Here is a 22,102-nt window from a genome sequence, read left to right as displayed (position 1 = left end):
ATGGCGGTGCATGGCCGGCGACTGACGATATACATTACCTATCCAGGCCGCAGGGCTCCTCTTGTGGTCTTCTATCCCCGGGGCCCGCGTGCTCCAGCTTCAGAGCGGCCTGTCTTAACTGACAGGCCGCTCAGCCAATCACTGTCCGGGACCGCCGTGGCCAGTGATTGGCTAAGCGGCCTGTCAGCTAAGACAGGCCGCTCTGAAGCTGGAGCGCGGGACCCGGGGAAAAGAAAACCGCAAGAGGAGCCCTGCAGCCTGGATAGGTAATGTATAAAGTTTAAACAAGGGCTGCAAGGACAACGCTAACGATGTCCATGTAGACCTTGTTAAACGATTATGCTGCGTTTACACGGAACTATAATTCGCCCGATCGTACGATTAACGATTTCGAAGTAACTATTTTTTTTTATAACGATCAGCATTTAGACGGAACATATATATCGCACGGAAAAATCGTTTTGCGATCGCTTAAGCCTATCTCGCACATAGGGAAAATCGGTTAACGACTGTTTACACGGAACGATCTGCGAACATTTTAGAACATGTCGTAAGATCAAAATGAACGATTTCTCGCTCGTCGCTTGATCATTCGCTGCGTTTACACGTACGATTATCGTTCGAATTCGATAGCAAATTCGCACGATAATCGTTCCGTGTAAACGCAGCATAATCGGGCCGTGTAATAGCAGATCAGCGCTCGTTTACAGTTATTATCGGACCTTCATCGGCCCGTCTAATAACACCTTTAAAATGATAATGACAGCTGCGGTCTGCTGCTCATTGCTTCATGTAATAGGAGTGGTCGCAGCAGACTGCCGCTCTGCCCTCAATGGGCAGCCCGATTGGTGCAGCCCGTCATAGCTCCCTGCAGCCCCTCCCACTCCTCCCTGCTCGCCGTCTGTGTGTAATAGTGCTGACAGTGAGCGGGAAACGAGGAGGCAAGGGCCGAGCTGACAGGCCAGTGCTCGCTTCCAACTCAATATAAACATGTTCATTCTTTTAGGCGCACAAGAAATCCCATTCAAGTGATAGGACAGGCAGAATTTCAAGCGGACTCCGCTCGTAATTTCTGCCTCTTTTACCTAGTGTGCAGGGGCCCCAATGCCTTTGGTCTCGTAGAGATAAGTTGCTGCCAGAGCTGTCTTGCTGTGGTTAACCCCACCCCATAAAGTACACAGAAACGTTCACCTGTGACGAATGTCTATGTGTATGAGGAGAACGTGAGCGATAACTCTTGGCCAAAGGATCGTTCACCTAACAGTTAAGGCCATGTAAGGGGCCTATTCCATGGAGCGATAATAGGCCGAATCGGAACGATAATCGGCCCGATTAGGCCGATCATCGCTTCGTGGAAAAGAGAGAACGATCAGCCGATGATCCTGTCATCGGATGATTGTTCATTTAGGTTCAAACCTAAAATCATTGGCGACCGACGATTTCAGCGGCATCATACATTACCTGTCTGGGCTGCAGGTCTCCTTCTCCTGCGCTGCAGCAGATTCGGAGCGGGGCTGTCTGAACTGACAGACCGCTCAGCCAATTACTGGCTGGAACCGCCGCAGCCAGTGATTGGCTGAGCGGTCTGTCAGTTCAGACGGCCCCGCTCCAAAGCTGCTGCGGTGCAGGACTGGGAGAAGGAGACCTGCAGCCCGAACAGGTAATGTATGAAACAAGGGCTGCAAGGACATTGGTAACGATGTCCCTGCAGCCCTCGCTAAACGATCATCAAGCCTTGAAATTGGCCCATCCTTAATAGGACCCTAAGGCTGGGTTCACACTGTGTTTTTTCATCTGTTTTTGCAAAAATGGATGTAAAAAAGAATGAAAAACTGACATATTTTTCCATCCGTTTTTCTTTTCCAAAAAACGATTAAAATGCAAGCCGGAGTGTGGGGCAGGTAATGTATGCTTCAGCCGGCAGGGGGTTAAGGGGGCTGTCACATACTCGCAGTGGGATGTCTATACTGCTGCAAGTATGTATTCTCATTGAAAATGACAGGCAAGGGACCTGCAACGGTTTTTTCTACAAATTCGGTACGTGTGACCTCACCCTTAGGGTACAAACACAGACGGCTTATACGCTGCGTATTTACTGCTGCGATACGCAGCAGGTTAGATCTAAATAACTGAACACAGTATCAAATCTGCTGCGTATCTGCTGCGTGTGTTTGTACCCTTACACTGATGATGGTAATCGGCCAAGTAAGGCCAATAATCGTTCAGTGCAATAGGGCCTATATATAAGGCATATGGCCACCTCTTCACTTCTACCATATCAGTATGTATATCAGAGTGTTAGCCTGGGGAAGATAGGAAAGACAACAAACTCCATTTTGTCACTTACTGGTCAGTCACTCCTGACACTGAAATGATATGTAATCAATAGATCCCCATAGACTTTAATGAAAACTTGGCTGATCCGCCAACAGATGATGTTCAGGGAGAGAAAGGTCAGCACATAGGATTTTACCTGGCAACCCTTTTGTTTCCTGAGAGATAAGCTGCTACCAGAGCTTTGTGACAGCGGCTTACTTCCCTTTTCCACATTTACAATACATAACAATTCGACTAGTCAAATGTTCATGTGTACAGTGTGAACGGGAGAGAAAGCAGTTGTTTGGCAGGCGGCTATTTAAAGGGGAACAATCAGCAGGTTAGATGACTCTAACCTGCAGATATGTCCCTGTTGCACAGGAGACGCTGAGGAGGAAGGTATGTCTCTTATAGTATGTCTCTTACCTTCCTCCTCGGCGCTGCTCTGGTGCAGTTAGTAGTTTGCTCCATGGTCTGATGAGACTGATAGGAGCATTTGGGCACTCATAAGGACCACTGAACACCCCCATAACGCTGATCCGCTCCATTGATTATAATGAGAGGGGTGGGCCAGCAGGGGGCGGGCCGGATCTGCACTATGGGAGCGTGCAGCGGACCTAACTGGTGCCCCAGTGCAAGCTACTAAATGCATAGGAACGGTGCTGAGGAGGACAGTAAGATACATACCTTCCTCCTCGGCGTCTCCTGTGCAGTGTGGACATATCAGCAGGTTAGATTCATCAAAGCTGCTGATCGTTCCCCTCTAAGGTGTATGGGAGTCTTATGTGTTCTGCTTGGGCCCTATTTAATAGAGGTCTCCACCAGAAAAGGTGATCTATACACGACAAGCATGAATCATATACCTGGTAGACGTCAGGCATGTTGACAGGTCTCCACTAACCCAACAGAGGCTGAAAATAATGTGATTTTGACCTAGTATGGGGTTAAATCATTTAGAGCCATAGGGGGAGATTTATCAAACAAGGTGTAAAGTGAGACTGGCTCAGTTGCCCCTAGCAACCAATCAGATTCCACCTTTAATTTTCCAAAGAGTCTGTGAGGAATGAAAGGTGGAATCTGATTGGTTGCTAGGGGCGACTGAGCCAGTTTCACTTTACACCATGTTTGATAAATCTCCCCCATACTGTTAAGATCTATATTACAGTGCTATTTTTATTGGATCACCCTCTTTAAGACCCTATTACACGAAACGATTATCGGCCGATAATCGTTCTGTGTAATAGAAGACAACGATCAGCGGACATGAACGATGTCGGCTGATCGTTGCAGTCGTTTGTCTTTCAACATGTTAAAAGACAAACGACTCATATAGTAACAATCTGCTGCTGTCGCTCCATGGAATAAAAGCGGTGGCAGCAGACCGTCGCTATCCTCTATGGGCTGCCCAAATGATCTAGCGATCACCCGGGCAGCCCCCCCGCAGCTCCCAGCGGCCTCCCCTGCAATTACCCGCTCGCTGCCGCCGCGCGTAATAGCAGCGGCAGCGAGCAGGGAACGAGGAGCAAATGAGTGCTGACAGCGCTCGTTTGCTCCTCAAGTTGCCCCATGTAATAGGGGCTTTAGCCCCTTACTAATAAGTATTTTAAAATTTAAAATTTATTGGATTCTTGAAAATGGTATAAAACATTATAGTGTAAACAGGACCTGAGTTTTTGACAATCAATAAAGTGAGCGGGCTGGATTAAGCTAAGGGGCCGGGCAGTGCTCCTAACGGTGCTCCTGGCCAAAGATTACCCCGACTAACAGAGAGGGAACATATCTTATACCTTTCCGGGAGTTCTGGATACTATAGGAAGCTGTCAGCAGGTTAGATTTCCCTTTTTAATAGATCCTATAAGTAGAAGGCTGGGTTCACACTGCATTTTTAAATGGTTACTTTTAATGTACACAAAAATTAGGTCAACCAAGTTTTTGAGTATGATAAAAAAAGGAAGAAAAAAATACATCAAATTTTATCAGTTTTTTTTTTTTATAATGGAAGTCAATGGAAAAACAGATCCAAGCAGATTGTACACGGTTGCATCTGTTTTTTTTCCCCATAAAATGTATACATTAAACAAAATGAATCCAGTGTGAATCCAGTCTAAGGCTATGTTTAGACCTTGTAAGAGACCGGCCGTTTGGTGACCCAGCCTGGTCATGGAACGCCCGGTCTCTGAAAAGATCATCCCGGCTGGTACTCTTTAGCGCCGCAGAGCCGCTCGCTCCATAGTGTGCACTGACAGGGTTCTCTGCGGCCGCTATTCACTGAATATTGGCCGCAGAAAACTGACATGTCAGTTTTCTATGGCGTCGATAGGGATCCCGGCCGGAGTGTATTCTATGTGTATACACTCCGGCCGGGATCCCTTCAGCCTGCAGCACTACGTAAGTTCTAAGGAAATCACGGCCGTTGAAACAACAGCTGTGATTTCCACGGAACTTACGTAGTGTGCACATAGCCTAACTGAGTTAGCCGAGATGAGAATATCCCTTTAGAAGTAACTGGGCAACATATGATTTTATATAAATTGCCCTATAGATACTTTACCATCCGATTATTTTAGTATATCCAAATAAAACAGCCTCCACAGAGGTTAAATTTGACAACAATTTATTGTTATGGCCAACGGAAAAAAGTCACAAAAATTCACAGTTAATATTCTGCAGTTACCACAGAAAAAGAATCATATTGCACATGGTAAAAACATTTTACAGTGTCGAACCCCAAGTTTTTTTAGTCCAAAATATACAGAATCATGCAATGCTTTCTCCTTCTGTGGAAAGGCAGCATGCACCAAAGTAAACAGGTACATTCACAACGGAATTCTCAAAGCCCTCTCATCCCTGAGTCTTCGTTATACTGAGATGTATACAGTCCGGGAGGGAAAGCCAAGGTGAGCCTTCCCTCAGCTAGAATGGATGTAGTGACATAAACATGGCGGCAGCATCGCTCATCACAATAAGGCCAGGTGCTCACAGTACAGTCCACAGGGATGAGAGATAAAAGCAGGTTCTCACTTCCAGCTCCCTATGAAACATCTTTCTGTACAATATAAAAAACCAACGTAATGTTATTTGATCGTTGTCTTTGTTCACATTTTATACATGTTCAGTGCTCCTCTTTGTCCTTTCCTTTCTTCTCCTTCTCATCTTGTAAAGCCGATCCGAGCTTTTTGATGAGGACTGACAGGACTTTGTCCAGGGGATCCATCACTCCGCGCTGAAGCCATTTGGGAATAGTGGTTCTTGCATGGTGGAAACCTAACTTCTGAAGGATGTAGTCAACACCCACTGGATCAATTTTCCTTCCTGTCCAGGATATAAGCCTATGGGGGCATGAAATGTACATTATATTATACATGTAGAAGCTGAAACTTATTCGTAGAGATGAGTGAATTTACAGTATAAAGAAAGCAAATCCCTTTGTTAACTCGTAAATCTGCCTTTGAAGTCTATGCTGCTCCGCCCAGGGTGCCTGGTAAAGCAGGATCCAGTCCTGGTAGAAGTTTCCAAGGACTGGATCCAGCTTTTCCAGGCAGCAGCACGGAGAGGTATAGACTTCAAAAGCAGCAGGATGATCTGCAGATTGCCGAGCTAACAAGCTGATTCACTTTGTTTGTACTGTAAATTTGCTCATTTTTTACTTATAATTATTAATGTTCTAAAATACAGGTATATACCAGCAATTATAATGAAATAATGATCCGACAGAGTTTATGATTTGCGTTATGTGAATTTATCCTCAGTGCCAGTTCTGGGTTTTGAGTCGGGGTAAACCCAGGAGGGGGCAGGCCAGATGACGCAACAGTGCTCCTAAGGGTTTTCCAGAGCGCAGGACTAACAGCGCAGGACCAGCGCAGAGGAGGAAGGTAAGGTACATACCTTCCTCCTCAGTAGCCCCAGCGCTATAGGGAGCTATCAGCAGGTTAGATTTGTCTAACCTGCTGATAGTTCCCTTTTAATAAACTTTTGTATTTTCGTACTAAAAATGGAGATTTCATGTTCAAAAGTCAGTCATAAAAAAAACATATAACTATCCGCATCACTAATCCTTCGAGTCTCGAAATACCCTTAGTTACTGTTCACACATTTAGAGTTTGATGAGGATTTTTGCACGCATTCTGCTAACAAATCAAATTTGCTAAAATTCCACATCCAATGGAATTGCACAGGATTATTGCAACCCCGTTTGCATCTGAAAAATTTTTTTCATTTACATCATCAAAAAGAATGAACAGATAATAGGCATGTGCAATGCTAAACAGACTCCAAAATGAAAAACAGATGTAATAAGAGACAACGATCAGCAGATGACCACGATCATCGTCTGATCGTTTCTTTAGGTCCAGAAAGGGGTATTCTACTCAAACATAACTTTCGATATGTTGCTGCCCATGGCGAGACTAACAATGTCTTCCATACTTGTTATTTTTTTTTTTTTAAACATATTTTATTGAGATTTTTGTGATATGATAGATCAGTACAGATATCTGTTGCAAGACATATTTCACCGTATCACTTTTACACAGCAGAAGATCAGTACAGAACATATCTAGGCAGAGAGGAGAGAGCATAAATTTACATTTACATGCAAGCATAGCAAAAAGGCAGGAAAGTGTCGAGGCCTCAGCGCTTCTAGCATGTGAGGCATGCGTTGTTGGTAGTGACCAACATGTATGGTAGGGTTGATACTGAGATCGGAAATCCATAGTCAATAAAATATTGGATAACCAAAATAACCAATAGAACTATAGAACCATTTAACAAATCTAATCTAATTTGCATGTACCAAAGCATTAAATCGATTCCGTTAGTCTAGGGAGAGTGTATCTTGAGGATGATCATGATCACGAGGCCTACAATCATATCTGTGGGAATAGATATCATAGAAGTAGTCATGGGGGTGAAACCTAGGGGCTCAGAGAGCATTTATTCGGAGGTGAGTAGGAGGATCTTGTCAATGGTGAGGTGATAGTGGTGATACTACATGCATCATCAGTATGGAAGGGACAGAGCCCATAGGTAATGGATAGACATAGTTGGTATGTCAGCCATAGGAGAGAGACATACAGGGAGGGAAGTGTACCTGGAGAAATTGCAGGGAATAATTGGGGAGCAAGGGTAGTCAAGGGATTTTAAGGTTACCTAGGGAGCCTTTAAGGTCTGCTAGGCAGTACCACTCTGTTAGTCTGAAATGCTTCATCAGTGACATTCGTTTGTCATGGGAGGGCCAATGATGCGGATATCTCTTCCATTTGTTGAAAAATGACTTAGCCCTTTTCTCCTTGTCCCTGAGAGTGTAAACTAATTCGTAGTGTAGGAGTGAATCAATGAATTCCTTCAGCTCGGTAAGTGTAGGGGTGGACGGTTGGAGCCAATGCTTGAGTATACATTTGAGGGCTGCTAGAAGTACTAAGTGAACCCCCTTTGTAGCTATCGTTGGTGTTTTGTCACTCGGGGTGGCGGATGACTCGGAGGGGTCCTTTGGAATATAGTGGAAAATGTAGGCTATGATGTCTAGTTCCAGGTCTAGGTCCCAAATAGTTTTTATGAGGGATCGCACTTCCCTCCAATATGATTGTATTTGTGGGCAGTGCCATATGCAGTGTTCCAGGTCGGCTTTAGGCAGTTTACACTTTGGGCACTTGTCTAGGTGAATGAGGGTAGTGTCTCTATATGGCAAGTTGAAAGCATAGGTAGCTCTATGTAGAATCCTCAAGTGCATTTCTCTCAGGGACTCGCTAGGGGTCGATTGTCTGACATGCTGGATACCCGTTTTCAACTGGAGGAAAAGATCTGATCTTGACAATTTGGAATCCCACTTCCCCAGTGCTTTAGATATCAAGTGTTTCTGACAGTATCCTTTGAGAAGACAATAAATGTCTGATAGGGTATCTCTCCTAGTGTGGGGGCCTATTAAAGAATCAAAAGTGTTGGGAGTTTCCACAGCATCGCAGTGTGCTACTAATGAATTGAAGTAGGACTTCACCTGAGAGAATTGCAGGAATTGTGGTTTGGAGAGGTTGTATTTTTCGGTAAGGGAGTTCCACGTGTAAAAAGCATTGGTAGATGGGTCTAAAAGATCATTAAGGCTGGGTTCACACTATGTATATTTGAGGCTGTATTTGGTCCTCATGTCAGGTCCTCATAGCAACCAAAACCAGGAGTGGATTGAAAACACAGAAAGGATCTGTTCACACAATGTTGAAATTGAGTGGATGGCCGCCATATAACAGTAAATAACGGCCATTATTTCAATACCACAGCCGTTGTTTTAAAATAACAGCAAATATTTGCCATTAAATGATGGCCATCCACTCAATTACAACATTATGTGAACAGAGCCTTTCTGTGTTTTCAATCCACTCCTGGTTTTGGTTGCTGTACAGCCTCACAAATACAGCCTCAAATATACATAGTGTGAACCCAGCCTAAAGGAGTTAATGTGGCGAGTTCTCCACTCCTTGAACAACGGATTGGAGTGTCCCTGTGGGAAACCCGGGGCTCCCCAGAGGGGGAAGTATTTAGAGAGGCAATAAGGTAATTTGAAAAGCTTGCGGACTATCTTCCACGTAGCTATTGTGTCTGATAGCAGTAAATTGGACTTGACTGAGCTGGGCATTTGAGGTATTTTTGTGTGCAGTAAGGCCGATAGGCGCCAGGGTGCAACCATCTGAGACTCCAAGTCATAGTTGGAATAGAAGTTAGAGGAAAGAATCCAATCTCTGACGTGGCGGAACATAGCCGCCACATTGTATAGTCTAATATCAGGCAATTTTGCTCCCCCATCGGATGTAGGAAGACACAGAACATCATATGCTATACGGACCCTTTTGCCCTGCCAGATGAATTTGTTAAAAATACTCTTAAGTTTAGTGATGTCATTATGGCGGATAAGAAGGGGGATCGTTTGCATGGGATATAGGAGTTTTGGGAAGGACATCATTTTTAGTAGTTGGATGCGGCTCAGGAGAGACAGGGGGAGGGAAGACCATCTTTTAAGTTCTAGTTCGATTCGGTGTATGAGAGGGGGGTAGTTTAGATTGTATAAAGAGTGTGGGGATTTGCCTAGTTTTATGCCCAAATAGGTAATGGAGGAGTTAGTAATAATGATAGAAGGGGGTATGGCTGAGGGGGAGGAGTTGGCATTTGTCAACATTGACCTTGTATCCTGAGAAGGTACCAAAGAAGGAGAAAGTGCCAATAAAGCCGATAGGTGTTCTTGCGGGGAGTTCATGAATATTAGGGTGTCATCTGCAAAGAAGGCGAGTTTGACCTCCCGGTTACCGACCTGGATACCCTTGAAGGTGTCAGAGTGGATAAGATGGTGAGCGAGGGGTTCTATAGCTAAATTGAAGAGGAGCGGGGATAGGGGACATCCTTGGCGGGTGCCCTTTTGGAGTGGGAAGTGTTCCGAGAGGACACCGGGTATATGAATTTTTGCCAGCGGGTTTTTGTATATATTCTTAAGGAATTTGGGGAAGTGACCCTGGATGCCGAATTTTTCAAGGGTCATGTCCAGCCAGGCCCAGCTAACGTTGTCGAAAGCTTTCTCAGCATCTACAACAAAGAGAGACAGGGTCTGGCTGGAGTAGGACCTCTGGGAAACCGTTGCTTGTACAGCAAGGACCGTGCGGAGATTCGACACCGCCGACCGCCCCTTGACGAAGCCTGTTTGATGTAGACCGACCAGGTCGGGTAAAATATCATCGAGGCGGTTGGCCAGTATCTTAGATAGGATCTTTAGATCCTGATTTATCAGGGATATAGGTCTGTAGGCTGTGGGTGAAAGAGGGTCCTTTCCAGGTTTATACAGCACTTTTATGTGTGCCAGGTCCCCTGATGGGATGTGTGCATCTTCTAGCAGCACGTCATTAAACAACGCCGTGAGGTCAGGGGATATAGCATCTGCTAATATTTTGAAGTACTCCCCTGAGAATCCATCAGGACCCGGGGCTTTATTGTTGTTTAGTGTTTTAATCACATTCAGCACATCAGCAGATGATATAGGGGCATTCAACTGGGAGAGCTGATCCTGGGAGATAGTGGGTAGGTTCAGGGAGGCTAAGAATTCCTGTCCTGTGTTTTTATAGAATTGTTTAAACTCTTCAGCTATGGCTCTGGGTTCTTTAAGTACATTTCCTTTTGTATCTTTGATAGCTCTGATGTTCTGTGGCTTCCTACGTCCCCTGGCTAAATTGGCCAGCATCTTCCCAGACTTGTTCCCAAATCTATATAGATCTGCTAAATAATTGTCTTCCATACTTGTTATTATCTATCAGTCTCCTTTCCCAGTTCTGAGTTGCTGCTTTCTGCTGAAGACACAAAAGTCTGTGTGTGAGCTTTTCTCTCTGTCTCCCCCTCCTCCCCCATCCCTTCTGAGACAGCGGATGTAAACAAGTCTCTGGCAGACTTTATCTGCAACTTTGTAGCTTCTTTGTAATGCTGGGAGGATTAATCATAGTGAGTTGATCAACAACTTGACCTCACAATAACCCTCCCAGCATAACAAAAAAGCTACAAAGTTGCAGATAAAGCCTGACAGGGATTTGTTTACATCAGCTGTCTCAGAAGGGAGGGGGAATGAAGGGGAAACAGAGAGAAAAAGGCTCACACACAATTTTTGTGCCTTCAGTAGAAAGCAGCAGCTCAGAACTGGGGGAAAGAGACAGAATAGATGATAACAAGTATGGAAGGAATTGTTAATCTCACCATAGGCAGCAACATATCAAAAGTTATGTTTGAGTGGAATACCCCTTTAAATTATTGTCTGTAATAGCGATTCGCGTCCGACGGCTAACTATTAAATAAACTGTTCCTACATTACCTCTTTATGCTCCCGGTCTCCTCCTGCCTTCTGGTCTCTTCCCATTGCCGCACCCTGCAGCTTCACTGAGCTGACAGGCCACTCAGCCAATCAATGGCCAGGACTGCAGCAGCCAGTGATTGGCTGAGCAGCCTGTCAGCTCAGAGAAGCTGCAGGGTGCGGCGATGGGAAGAGACCAGAAAGGCAGGAGGAGACCGGGACAGGTAATGTATGAACAGTTTAGAGGAAGGGCTGCACGAACATTGCCATTGATGTCTGTGCAGCCCTTGCTAAACAATAATCAAGCTGTGTAATAGGCTCAGTAAACAAGCGCCGTATATTGATCGGTCTGCCATCGGGCCGTCTAATAGGACCCTAAATCTGTTGACACATCCGCGATAGATATCAGAGTGCTAGGCTTTGACATGTACCACAGATCCCCTTGTAAATACACGTCATATTTGCTATAAGCATTTCTGTAAAGTGTGTTCTCTATACAAATAATTTTTCCATATCTCATGCAGCGGGGAACCAGCGCAAATACATAGAATTATTGTATAAAACGTATCTCCTATTTACATTGCTGCTAATTAGAGTAATACTAATAATTGCTGAAGGAATCATTACCTAAGTGTGGGCTCCAGGTGCCATGTGTTGCACATGAATTCCCTCCAGTCCACATAGGTGTAGTTAGTGCCCTCCTCTCTATCCTTCTCAGATGAGCCATCATCAATCTGTATCACAGGACTCTTCTGCCCTGCGCGAGTAGTGAAGACTCGTGGTGGGAAAATAACTACATGGAAAAACAACAGGTTACTATAGGAATGGGAGATGAGAATGGAAAGGTTGTAAAAGAGCTGTTCAACACACAACTTAGGGCGTGCTTACACAGACAGAATTTCCATTGTAATCATTGAAGCCAATGCCAGGAACAGACAATAAATAGAACACAGGTCATAAGGGAAAGGCTAAGATTTCTCCCCTTTAAAATCTATTCCTGGCTTTCTTTTCACCAATTACTACCAAAAATCTCTATGTGTGAACAAACTATTAGACTGGGTTTACACCTGCCTTGGAGACTCCATTAGGAGCACCTATTGACAATTAGCCGATTCATCAGACAGCGGACACCTATGGAAATTTCAAAGCGACTCTGTACCCACAATCTGACCCCCCCCAAACCACTTGTACCTTTAGATAGCTGCTTTTAATCCAAGATCTGTGCTGGGGTCCGTTCAGCAGGTGATGCAGTTATTGTCCTAAAAAACAACTTTTAAACTTGCAGCCCTGTGCCCAATGACCGGCGCTTAGATTGTGTATACATTAGGCTGGCACAACCTCTCTGTCTCTCCTCCCCGCCCTTATCATTAGGAATGCTCCAGGCAGATTGTCTCCTATTCCCCACCTGTGTCAGGCCGGCACATGGGCTGGATCGTTAAAGAGGTTATCCAGCGCTACAAAAACATGGCCACTTTTCCCCCTACTGTTGTCTCCAGGTCAAGTGTGGTTTACAATTAAGCTCATTTACTTCAATGGAACTGAGTTTCAAAACCCCACCCAAACTGGGGACAACAGTAGGGGGGAAAGTGGCCATGTTTTTGTAGCGCTGGATAACCCCTTTAAGACACCTATGCAATGTTCAGACAGGAGAAAATGTTTCAGTGGCATTCCTAAAGATAGAGAGGGTGGGGAAGAGGGACGAAGGGGTGGTGCAAAGTTCGGGCACAGATACTACCGTAGGGCACGGGGCTGCAAGTTTAAAAGTTGTTTTTTAGGACAATAACTGCATCACCTGCCGAACGGACCGCAGGACAGATCTTGGATTAAAAGGAACTATCTGACGGTACAAGTGGTTTGGGGGGGTCATATTGTGGGTACATAGTCGCTTTAATGGGGTCAGTCATGTTTCTGACTGGTGTCTGTCATTTTGCTAAATTTTAACAGAAAAAGAAATACTGCATGGAGTTTTTTTTTGTATTTAAAGGGAATGTGTCACCTAAATTTTTAGATTTTTTGCAATTAGAGTCAGATACTAAAAGTTGTCATTTTACTCTAATCTGTAGGGTAAACTTCCCTTTTTGTACATTGTTATGGGGGCTGCCATCTTGCCTGAGCACTTAGCACTTAGTGATATGCTTTACAGCAAGCCTCATGGACATAGACAACAATAGAGAAATGACAATGAGAAAAATAGGCCTTCATATGTCCTCTAATACGTAAATAAATACAGGACTGCTTAGTGGCCGCACCTTTCTCTTTTTCCTTCAGATAGGCAGACACCAGATCATGCAGAAATATTATCAGCTCGGCATCCATTGTGACGCAGATGTGATCTGTAAACTCGGTCACGACACTGCACTCCACCTTCGGTTTGCTGTCTACATCTGTAAGACATATATGTTAAACATATGAAGCAGTCATGCATACGACATAACAAAGCATTAAGATATTACATAGATATACATATGATATAGATACAGATATCCGCTGGTGTAGTTGCTGCGCAGTGCTACACCATTTAGGTTAGGCTTTAGCTTTGGCTGTCCAGGCATGATGGGAGTTGTAGTTTTGCAACAGCTGGAGAGCCAAGGTTCCCTACCCCCTGGTCTAAGCTAAAGCCAAACAATAAGGGTTCAGTTACTATGGACTATGATTATACTGATTATACTAACAGACATTACCTTGCAGTGTGGGCTCTTGGGGCTCCTGTACATGTATTGACTTGAAGTCCAGCTGCATTCTGGGTAAAGCAAAGATGGTCTCCGTCTCATGGTTATAGCTGGATCCTCCACGGAAACCACTTAGCAGACTTGCATTTTTTACCGCAGTGCTGCTCTCTGCATTGTTTGCGTCAACATTTCGAAGCAAGTTCAGCTCTAGGGGGGAAAAAAAAAATCAGCAGATCAGTTTATGACGCAGACACACTGTGGAATTGTTGTGGGTCTTCTCCTATTGATTTCAATGGGGAAGTCAAAATGAACAATAAATCTGTGATGATAAGAAGAAATGTTATAGTTGTGGAGTTTGCTACAGAAATACTGCAGGTTTAATGCAATATGTAGGAATATATTTACATCTGGGTGTTCGTATGTTGGAAAAGGGGGGGGGGGGTGATTTGGATTTCCATGTTCCACGTTAAATATAAAGGTTCCATAAAGTAATATTTGCATGCTAGTTTTTACTTTATTATGCACCTAGCTTTTAAGCCTTGGCAGCCTTAATAGATGAATTAATTTTTTTGCGCAAACTAAAAATTTACCAAAATTTTTGCACAACCATTTGCCACCTCTTGACCAGATGTAAATTCTAGTCATATTTGATTTTTTTGCAGATGTGAAGAAAAACTGCACATAATTCGCAAAGGTTTTTGTGTACAGTAGATACATTTCACAGAAAAAAAGCAAAAAAAAACAAACAAATTAATAAATCCCCCTTCAAATCTCTAAATCTCCAGTCAATGATTCTGGCAGGTTTGCTGGTAGTTGGCCTGTAGATCAGCCTTAATGTGTGGTTTGTGGTTAGGAAAAAACTAGGAAGACTTCAATATGAAAAGATTAAAGGAGAAGTCCGGCGCAGGGGGGAAAAAAATTACTTATGGCGGGGCGGGGGTAGATAAAAAAGCCAATATGCCTGCCGCTCCCCGAGCCCACTCTACCACGGAGCTCCCGGACCCCGTCAGCTGTCATCTTCTCCTGGGTCCGGATAAGGGCCCTATTCCACCGGACGATTATCGTTCAGATTATCGTTAAATCGTTCCAATCTAAACGATAATCGTTCGGTTGAAATGTAGTTAACGATTAAGGACCGAACGAGAAATCGTTGATCGCTTTATAAGACCTGGACCTATTTTTATCGTTGCTCGTTCGCAAAACGTTCGCAAATCGTTCGCATTGAATAAGACATCGTTCGGTCGTTTGCAATAGATACGAACGCAATAGCGAATAAATAGCGAAGAAAAACGATCGCAATTACGATCATAAGTAACGATTATCGTTCCATGGAAATGAGTGAACGTTTTCAGGTCTTTCGCAATAGCGGTCGTTTGAGATCGTTAATCGTTAACGATTATGCAAACGATAATCGTTCGGTGAAATAGGGCCGGTGATTATCTGCCAAAGATTTGAAACCAGGAACAGACTATAAACAGAGACCAGGTCACAAAGGGAAGCCTGGGATTTCTCCTTTTTTCAAATCCAGTCCTGGCTTTGGCTTCAAATCTTTGGCAGATAATCTGTCAGATAATCTTTCTGTGTAAAAGGGCTCTAAGTCACGACTCGGGTTCAACATCACAGATGGGTGGGATTTAGCCCACTCAGCCAATCAGTAACCGCAGTGGTGTCCCGACCCTGTAACTGAGCAGGGCATCTGTCAACTGGGTCGTGACGTATCTGGTGGGGAGCTAAGAAAACAGCCGGCGGGGTCCAGGAGCGGGACGCGGGACAGGTGACTATAACTTCTTTTCTGTTCCCCCACTCCCAGCCGTAAAAACTTTTTTGTCTGGATGCCGGACTTCTCCTTTAAGGCTCCTTTACACAGGCTGATAATTGCTGACAAACATTCCAAGGAAGAATTATTCAACTGATAATTGGCGCACGTAAAGGGCGTTTTCTCACTTCAATGTTTGTGGTACTTAACCAACCAAAAAAGATAGAAGATATAGGACAAGAAAACCACAGAACTTACCTTCATTTCTCATGGCAGTGACATAATTAAACCATTCCTTTACACTGGCCACTCCATGGGGTGGGTTTTCATGCCGCCTTCGTGTGATTTTAGTGATCGTGGCCATTGGACTCTCCAGTGCCCCACAGGGCTTTGTGACCATTGTGTTGTGTCCGAGGTGAAAATCGAGGGTTTGTACAATGTATGTTGAGTGATCACTTGAGCCTTAAAAATAAGAGTGTATATATATATATATATATATATTACCTACATATATATATGTCCATTCAGAGCGCAACAATCTGTATCAAAGTCAAAACAGCCGATGACAGTTTGATACCCATCCCACCTACCCCAATAACTAATCATATTTACTATAATATTAGGTATACAATGCTATAGCCTTTGAATGTTTACTATATGTATTCTCTATAGATACCTTCTTCCCAAATTTTTTGCGCTTCAGTCCAAAATGCTATATTTGGCTCTTCTAAGTGGAATAGCGCCCAAGATTTTGAACGGAAATTCGGCCCATGGAAACATGCCAGTGTCATATGATTGCCATGTAGGCTCATAGAGCCTCCTAGCTGAACAGTATCTTCTGGTAATGGAATCTGAAACAAGGATATGTGGCAACCAGATATTATCTTGAGGACTCCCGGCCAGTGACGGTGGTGAGCAGCATCCAGCACTGAAAAACACAAAGATTATGCAAAAAAAAAAAAAAAAAAGGTCAAAGTAATAGACTTTAATTCAGGTATGATCACACTTTATTAGAGGAGCAATTCTTACAGACAGGAATCCTGTTCTGCAGCATTGCCCAGGAAAGAAAAAAAAAAACGTGCACAAAGGAGTTTATAATTTAAAGGCGTTTTCCAGGATTTTTATACTGATAGCCTATGGTTAAGATTGTGTGGTCTTATTCACTTTAGAAACATAAGCTGAACTGTACAGAGCTGAGTCCTAAAAACACCTTCAATATGAGTGAATAAAGTAATACTATGGGGTGGTCAGCTCTCTGAAATACAGCTGTTGTGTTAGGGCTAATTAAAGGGGAACTATCAGCAGCTTAGACGAATCTAACCTGCTGATATGTCCCTATTGCACAGGAGACACAAAGGAGGAAAAGATGTCTCTTACCTTCATCCTTGGCGCCATTCCTGTGCAGTTAGTCTTTTGCTCCACGATTCAGTAAGACCGCTAGGAGCTCTGCCCGCCCCTATTGCACCAATCCGTCCTGCCTCACTGATTATAATTAGAAAGGGGCGGGCCAGCCAAGGTAGATTGGCACTATAGGGGTGAGCAGGGCTCCTAACTGTCTTACCAGACTGTGGAGCAAAAGACTAACTGCTACAGAATGGAGCCAAGGATGAAGGTAAGGGACATACCTTCCTCCTCGGAGTCTCCTGTGCAATAGGGACTCATCAGCAGGTTAGATTCGTCTAACCTGCTGATAGTTCCCCTTTAAGAATCTGAACATTATCTCAAGAAGGTAGGTAACAATTGTAGTTGTGTAGAGAAAAAATAAGAAATAATTGAAGTTATACACAGTACTGCTTAAAAATATAGCAAAGCAGAGAATACTACAAGTCATACATTGTTCCCGTGAGTTCTTTTCCAAGTTGGTGACCACAGCCTTGGGCGGAAGGTACGGGACAGGCCCCCAGGTGGACAGGGCACGTTTGCTTGTGTCAAACTGCTGAGTGAAAAATTCTTGCAATTTCATTCCGATTTTAATAAGGTCTGGAGTGGTTGACCGCGATATCATCACCTGGAATATGTCCCACTGCAGGTCTCCATGGATGAATATTACGCTAAGGTGAAAAACAAAATAAGATAAAGTCAATGTACATCAACAAGTAACTTAAAGGAGAAGTTATATAAATCACCAATATACACTTATTACAGGAAATCTTACTGCATCAAGGCTTCACTTCCTGGATAACATGGTGAGGTCACTTCCTGGATAACATGGTGAGGTCACTTCCTGGATAATATGGTGATGTCACTTCCTTGATAAAATGGTGATGTCACGACCCGACTCCCAGAGCAGTGGGGGCTGTGGCTGCTGGAGAGGATGATGGCAGGGGACACTGAGGGACACGGGACACTGAGGGACACAGGGCGCCTGCACAGCTCTGGGAGTTGGGTCGTGACATCACCATTTTATCAAGGAAGTGACATCACCATGTTATCCAGGAAGTGAACTCACCATGTTATCCAGGAAGTGACGCCTTAATGCAGTAGTAACTGCAGAAAAAAAGCACTTTATAAGCATTTCCTGTAATAACTGTATATTGGTGATTTGTATAACTTTTGGGGGGCAATGCAATACTTTAATAAAAATTTTCACCGGACTTCTCCTTTAAAATATGGTTGGAGGAATAAATGATTGCAATGATGTCTCGTGACTATACACAAAAAACATGCCTCTGTACCTTTTGTCAGATATGCTGGTGTCCATTGGGGTATATAGGTTAACGTTCCACTCATCCTGTAGCTTTAGGTCAGCGTTACTGAAGATTCCCATAAGAATACTGGATCCCATGTAATCAATCCGAGCTTCGGTGGAGCCCATGGTGATCTGGATCTTATGACTGGGCTGTTGATTAGGATGTTCGGAAATATGAGCTAAAACAAAATAAAATTTATATTTATTTAGACTGCAACTCAAAAACCACCCATTCATTAGAATGTCCAGTTGTAGCCACCTTTATGCTTTTTCCGTTGATCGCAGAGGCCAAATTTCACTCTGTTACAACAATGCCTGAACAATGTAATAATTATTTTAGAAAGATCGGTCACTTAAATATACTGCCATATTATATAACAAAAAAAAAAAAAAATGAAATAGCTAATGGCTTGGACAAACATGATGGTGCCCCTAGAAAGTATTGACAATAATTTGACCATAAAGAGATTTTACATTAAATGGGAAGTTCGGCAAATACATTTTTCTTTTAAATCAACTGGTGCCAGAAAGTTAAATAGATATGTAATTTACTTCTTTTTCAAAATCTCAAGTCTTCCAGTACTTATCAGCTTCTGTATGACCTGCAGGAGGTGGTGTATTCTTTCCAGTCTGACACATTGTTCTCTGCTGCCACCTCTATCCATGTCAGGAACTGTCCAGAGCAGGAGCAAATCCCTATAAAAAAAAACTCTCCTGCTCTGGACAGTTCCTGTTATGGACAGAAGTGGCAGCAGAGAGCACTGTGTCAGACTGGAAAGAATACATCAATTCCTGCAGGACAAGCAGCAGCTGAGAAGTACCGGAAGACCTGTAATTGACTTATATTTAAAAATCTCAGATCTATATAACGTTCTGAAACAACAGTTCAAAAGCAATGTTGGTGGCCACTGAGAGTTTTCCTTCTTTAACAGAAGGATACCAACAAATCTGGCCATGTGTATATATAGTTTTACACAGTTCTCTATGCCCATTTGTGGCAAAAGGCAATTATATTAAAATGGGATGAAATTGTCTGTCGGCCACTTACCAACCATTTCCAGGGTGTTAACGTCTATTGTACCACCGACAACTCCCCCTCTGGAGTCAAGCTGAGATCTTCCCAGGCCTACAGACATACTGATTTCCCGATCTCGGCTGCTTCCCACAGACAGTCGTCCTTGGCTTTTCAGACCACTTGTGGTCCATCTAAAAACAACACAAATCTGTTTTTCCTTTTGTTTTATAGCAGAGTTTCCCCTATGCCGTACTTATTCGTGTCTTGAAATAATTCTATCTTTTCAAAACAAAACATGCAATACTCTAAAAATTTCTAGAATTCTCTATCTGATCTAGAGACATTTGGGGAGATTTATCTGCTGATGTCTCGTGTTCAGGGAAATGAAGATAATGGACAATGCACATGGGATTTTAAAACATCCACACTATTTTTCATAGGAAATAAGTGCCAACAGGGGTATCCCGCAGGTGTCTACTTTCCCGACCAAAACCTGCAGGTTTTGCCAACCTAAAATCTAAGGGCCCTATTACACCAAACAATTGTCTGTCGAATCAGGCAGATATCTGCCTGTGTAATAGGTACATGGTTCCACTTGCTAATCGGCTGATTATTGCCTTTTACCCGGGTAAAAAAAAAAAAAAAAAATCAGACGGTCCGACAGCTGATTAACCCTTTCACGACTGGGCCAAAAATGACCTTAAAAGTGAGTCTGTATCCTCCCCCCCCCCCCCCCAAATCACTGGTACCATTCCTTTTCTGTCGTATGTTTTAAATCGCTCCTGTTGCTGTAGCGGAGCGTCAAAGAGGCGGAGTCTAGAGCATCTGCGCTCTAGGTCTGCGCCACCACTAGGGCATTCCACGGCTGGGCTCCCAGTTCTAGGCCACTGTGTCATTGTGTCTGCACAATCTTCTTTACCAGTGATGCATCAGGGCTCCTGTGCAACTTTGGAGTTTAAACATCGCTAAAGAGGATAAATCCAGCATTGCTAAAGACAAAGAGGGCGGGAAGGAAGACCTGAGAGACGTGTCAGGCCTAGGGAACAGACACCCTAGGCCCGCCTCTTTGACACTATCCGGCTGAATAAAAAAACGTTTTTAATCCTAAAGAGCAATTTGAAATAGATAACAAGAAAAGACTGGATGTTAGCAAAGGAAAGGGGGTGGAGGGGTATATAGATTCACTTTACGAAAAGGGTCAATTTTTCAGTCTGATCTGTAATAGCTCTGGAATGCTTTAACTTATCCAAATGATTCTGAGTTTTTTCATGACTCATTGGCCCAGATTTACTAAAACTGGCCAAGTGCAAACTTAGTGCAAACTAGACAGTCTTTAAATGTGCCAGATTATATCAGCTATATCTTCCTTCTTCTCCTCCTGCTTTCTAAAACTCAACATGACAATTAGTCATCTTTCCCCCATCTCGCTCCAGCCTCTCACCCCTTGGCAGCTTCCTTGGGGGTCACCTTTGAATCTGCTCTATTATTATAACCTCACATTAGGACCCTGACCACCTCCTGCCACATCCTTCTCAAAAAAAAATCCCAAATCCGCATTTTTTCTCAACCCTGACTCTGGCCTTCCATCTAACACCCTTGCTCTCCTCCTGTCTATCCTCAACTCTGCTGCCTGACTAATCCACCTCTCCCCTTGCTTCACCTCTACCTCTCCCCTCTGCCATTTACTTCACTGGCTCCCCATTGCCCCCAAAAAATTATTTTAAATCGCTAACCATGACCTACAAGGCCATCCAAAACCTGTCCCCTCCATACATCTCTGACCTGATATCCCGCTACCGTCCCTCACGCAACCTCCGATCCTCCAATGACTTCCATTTGTGCTCCCCCATATTTGTCTCTCACAAAATCCCCCTCCCCCATACTGTGGAACTCACTTCCCCACAACAGTTGGCTAAGAAACCATTGGCGGCCTGGAGGAGACGCGCCTGATCACAAGCAGCAGAGATGTAATTATACACTGTGATCTGCTTGTGATCTTTAAACTGTCAGCACGGATATATACATAATCTATATAATAAATATCTTTGTTGTCAGCCTTCTTTTATCGTTATCGGGCTCACCTACCCTGTTTACAAGATGATGAACGCCCGATAAATTTGCAGGAGTGGACTACCTTCTGCTTAATCCCTTATATACTGCAGTGTGTAATTTACCTTCTGCTTAATCCCTTATATACTGCAGTGTGTAATTGACCCAATGTTCAGAAGACAAGGAGATATCTGCTTACTGCTCCTGCACTGATAACCCCTGACCTCTGCAGGAGGTCAGAAGTTATCAGTGCAGTGAGGCAGAAACCTCTTTGTCTTCTGCTTGTTAACCCTTTTTTGTGTTGCAGCATGTAAGTAAACATTGGGTCACTTAGGGCCCTATTACATCAAAAGATGTCTGACAGATTATCTGACAGATTTTTTTCAGCCAAAGTCAGGAACGGACTATAAACAGAGAAAAGTTTGTAAAGATAACACTGAGATTTCTCCTCTTTTCAAATCTATTCCTGGCTTTGGCGGAAAAAAAATCTGTAATAAAATTTGTCAGACATCTTTTGGTGTAATAAAGCCTTTACACACTGCAGTACATAGGAGGTTAAGCAGGACACAGGATGCTCTTATCTTCCCTGTGCATGGACGGGCCCCCCTCACCCACAGGCCCCATAGCAGCTGCCTACCCTGCCTCTATCGTAGCTATGCCACTGGCAGAAGCGTTTCTAGTAAAATTGTTAGCTGATAATTGTCACTTGCCCCGTGTCCACTAGGGAGCTATCAGTAGGTTAGATTGGTCTAACGTAATGATAGTCCCCCTTTAATATATCTCCTCATCTGAAAGAAAA

The 22,102-nt window shown here is 43.7% G+C and overlaps 1 protein-coding gene across 11 annotated transcripts in view; it reads right to left on the bottom strand.

The window, feature by feature from the left end:
- Positions 1-4,913: 4,913 nt before the first annotated feature.
- Positions 4,914-22,102, bottom strand: part of BLTP1 (bridge-like lipid transfer protein family member 1) — a 197,891-nt gene continuing 180,702 nt past the window's right edge. For all 11 annotated transcript variants that reach the window (XM_069978550.1, XM_069978552.1, XM_069978555.1 and 8 more), the window contains 9 exons: positions 19,288-19,445; positions 18,226-18,418; positions 17,384-17,601; positions 16,227-16,478; positions 15,809-16,012; positions 13,807-14,001; positions 13,375-13,509; positions 11,753-11,918; positions 4,914-5,645 (listed from right to left, as the gene is read on the bottom strand). In XM_069978550.1, the coding sequence (XP_069834651.1) occupies positions 5,429-5,645; positions 11,753-11,918; positions 13,375-13,509; positions 13,807-14,001; positions 15,809-16,012; positions 16,227-16,478; positions 17,384-17,601; positions 18,226-18,418; positions 19,288-19,445 (1,738 nt within the window). In that variant the 3' untranslated portion in view covers positions 4,914-5,428. The remainder of the gene's footprint in view (positions 5,646-11,752; positions 11,919-13,374; positions 13,510-13,806; positions 14,002-15,808; positions 16,013-16,226; positions 16,479-17,383; positions 17,602-18,225; positions 18,419-19,287; positions 19,446-22,102) is intronic.

The sequence above is a fragment of the Dendropsophus ebraccatus genome, chromosome 7 (assembly GCF_027789765.1).
Source record: "Dendropsophus ebraccatus isolate aDenEbr1 chromosome 7, aDenEbr1.pat, whole genome shotgun sequence".
In the NCBI taxonomy this organism is placed as follows: domain Eukaryota; kingdom Metazoa; phylum Chordata; class Amphibia; order Anura; family Hylidae; genus Dendropsophus; species Dendropsophus ebraccatus.
The sequence above is the reverse complement of the archived record's forward strand: the minus strand, read 5'-3'. Positions and strand labels throughout refer to the sequence as shown.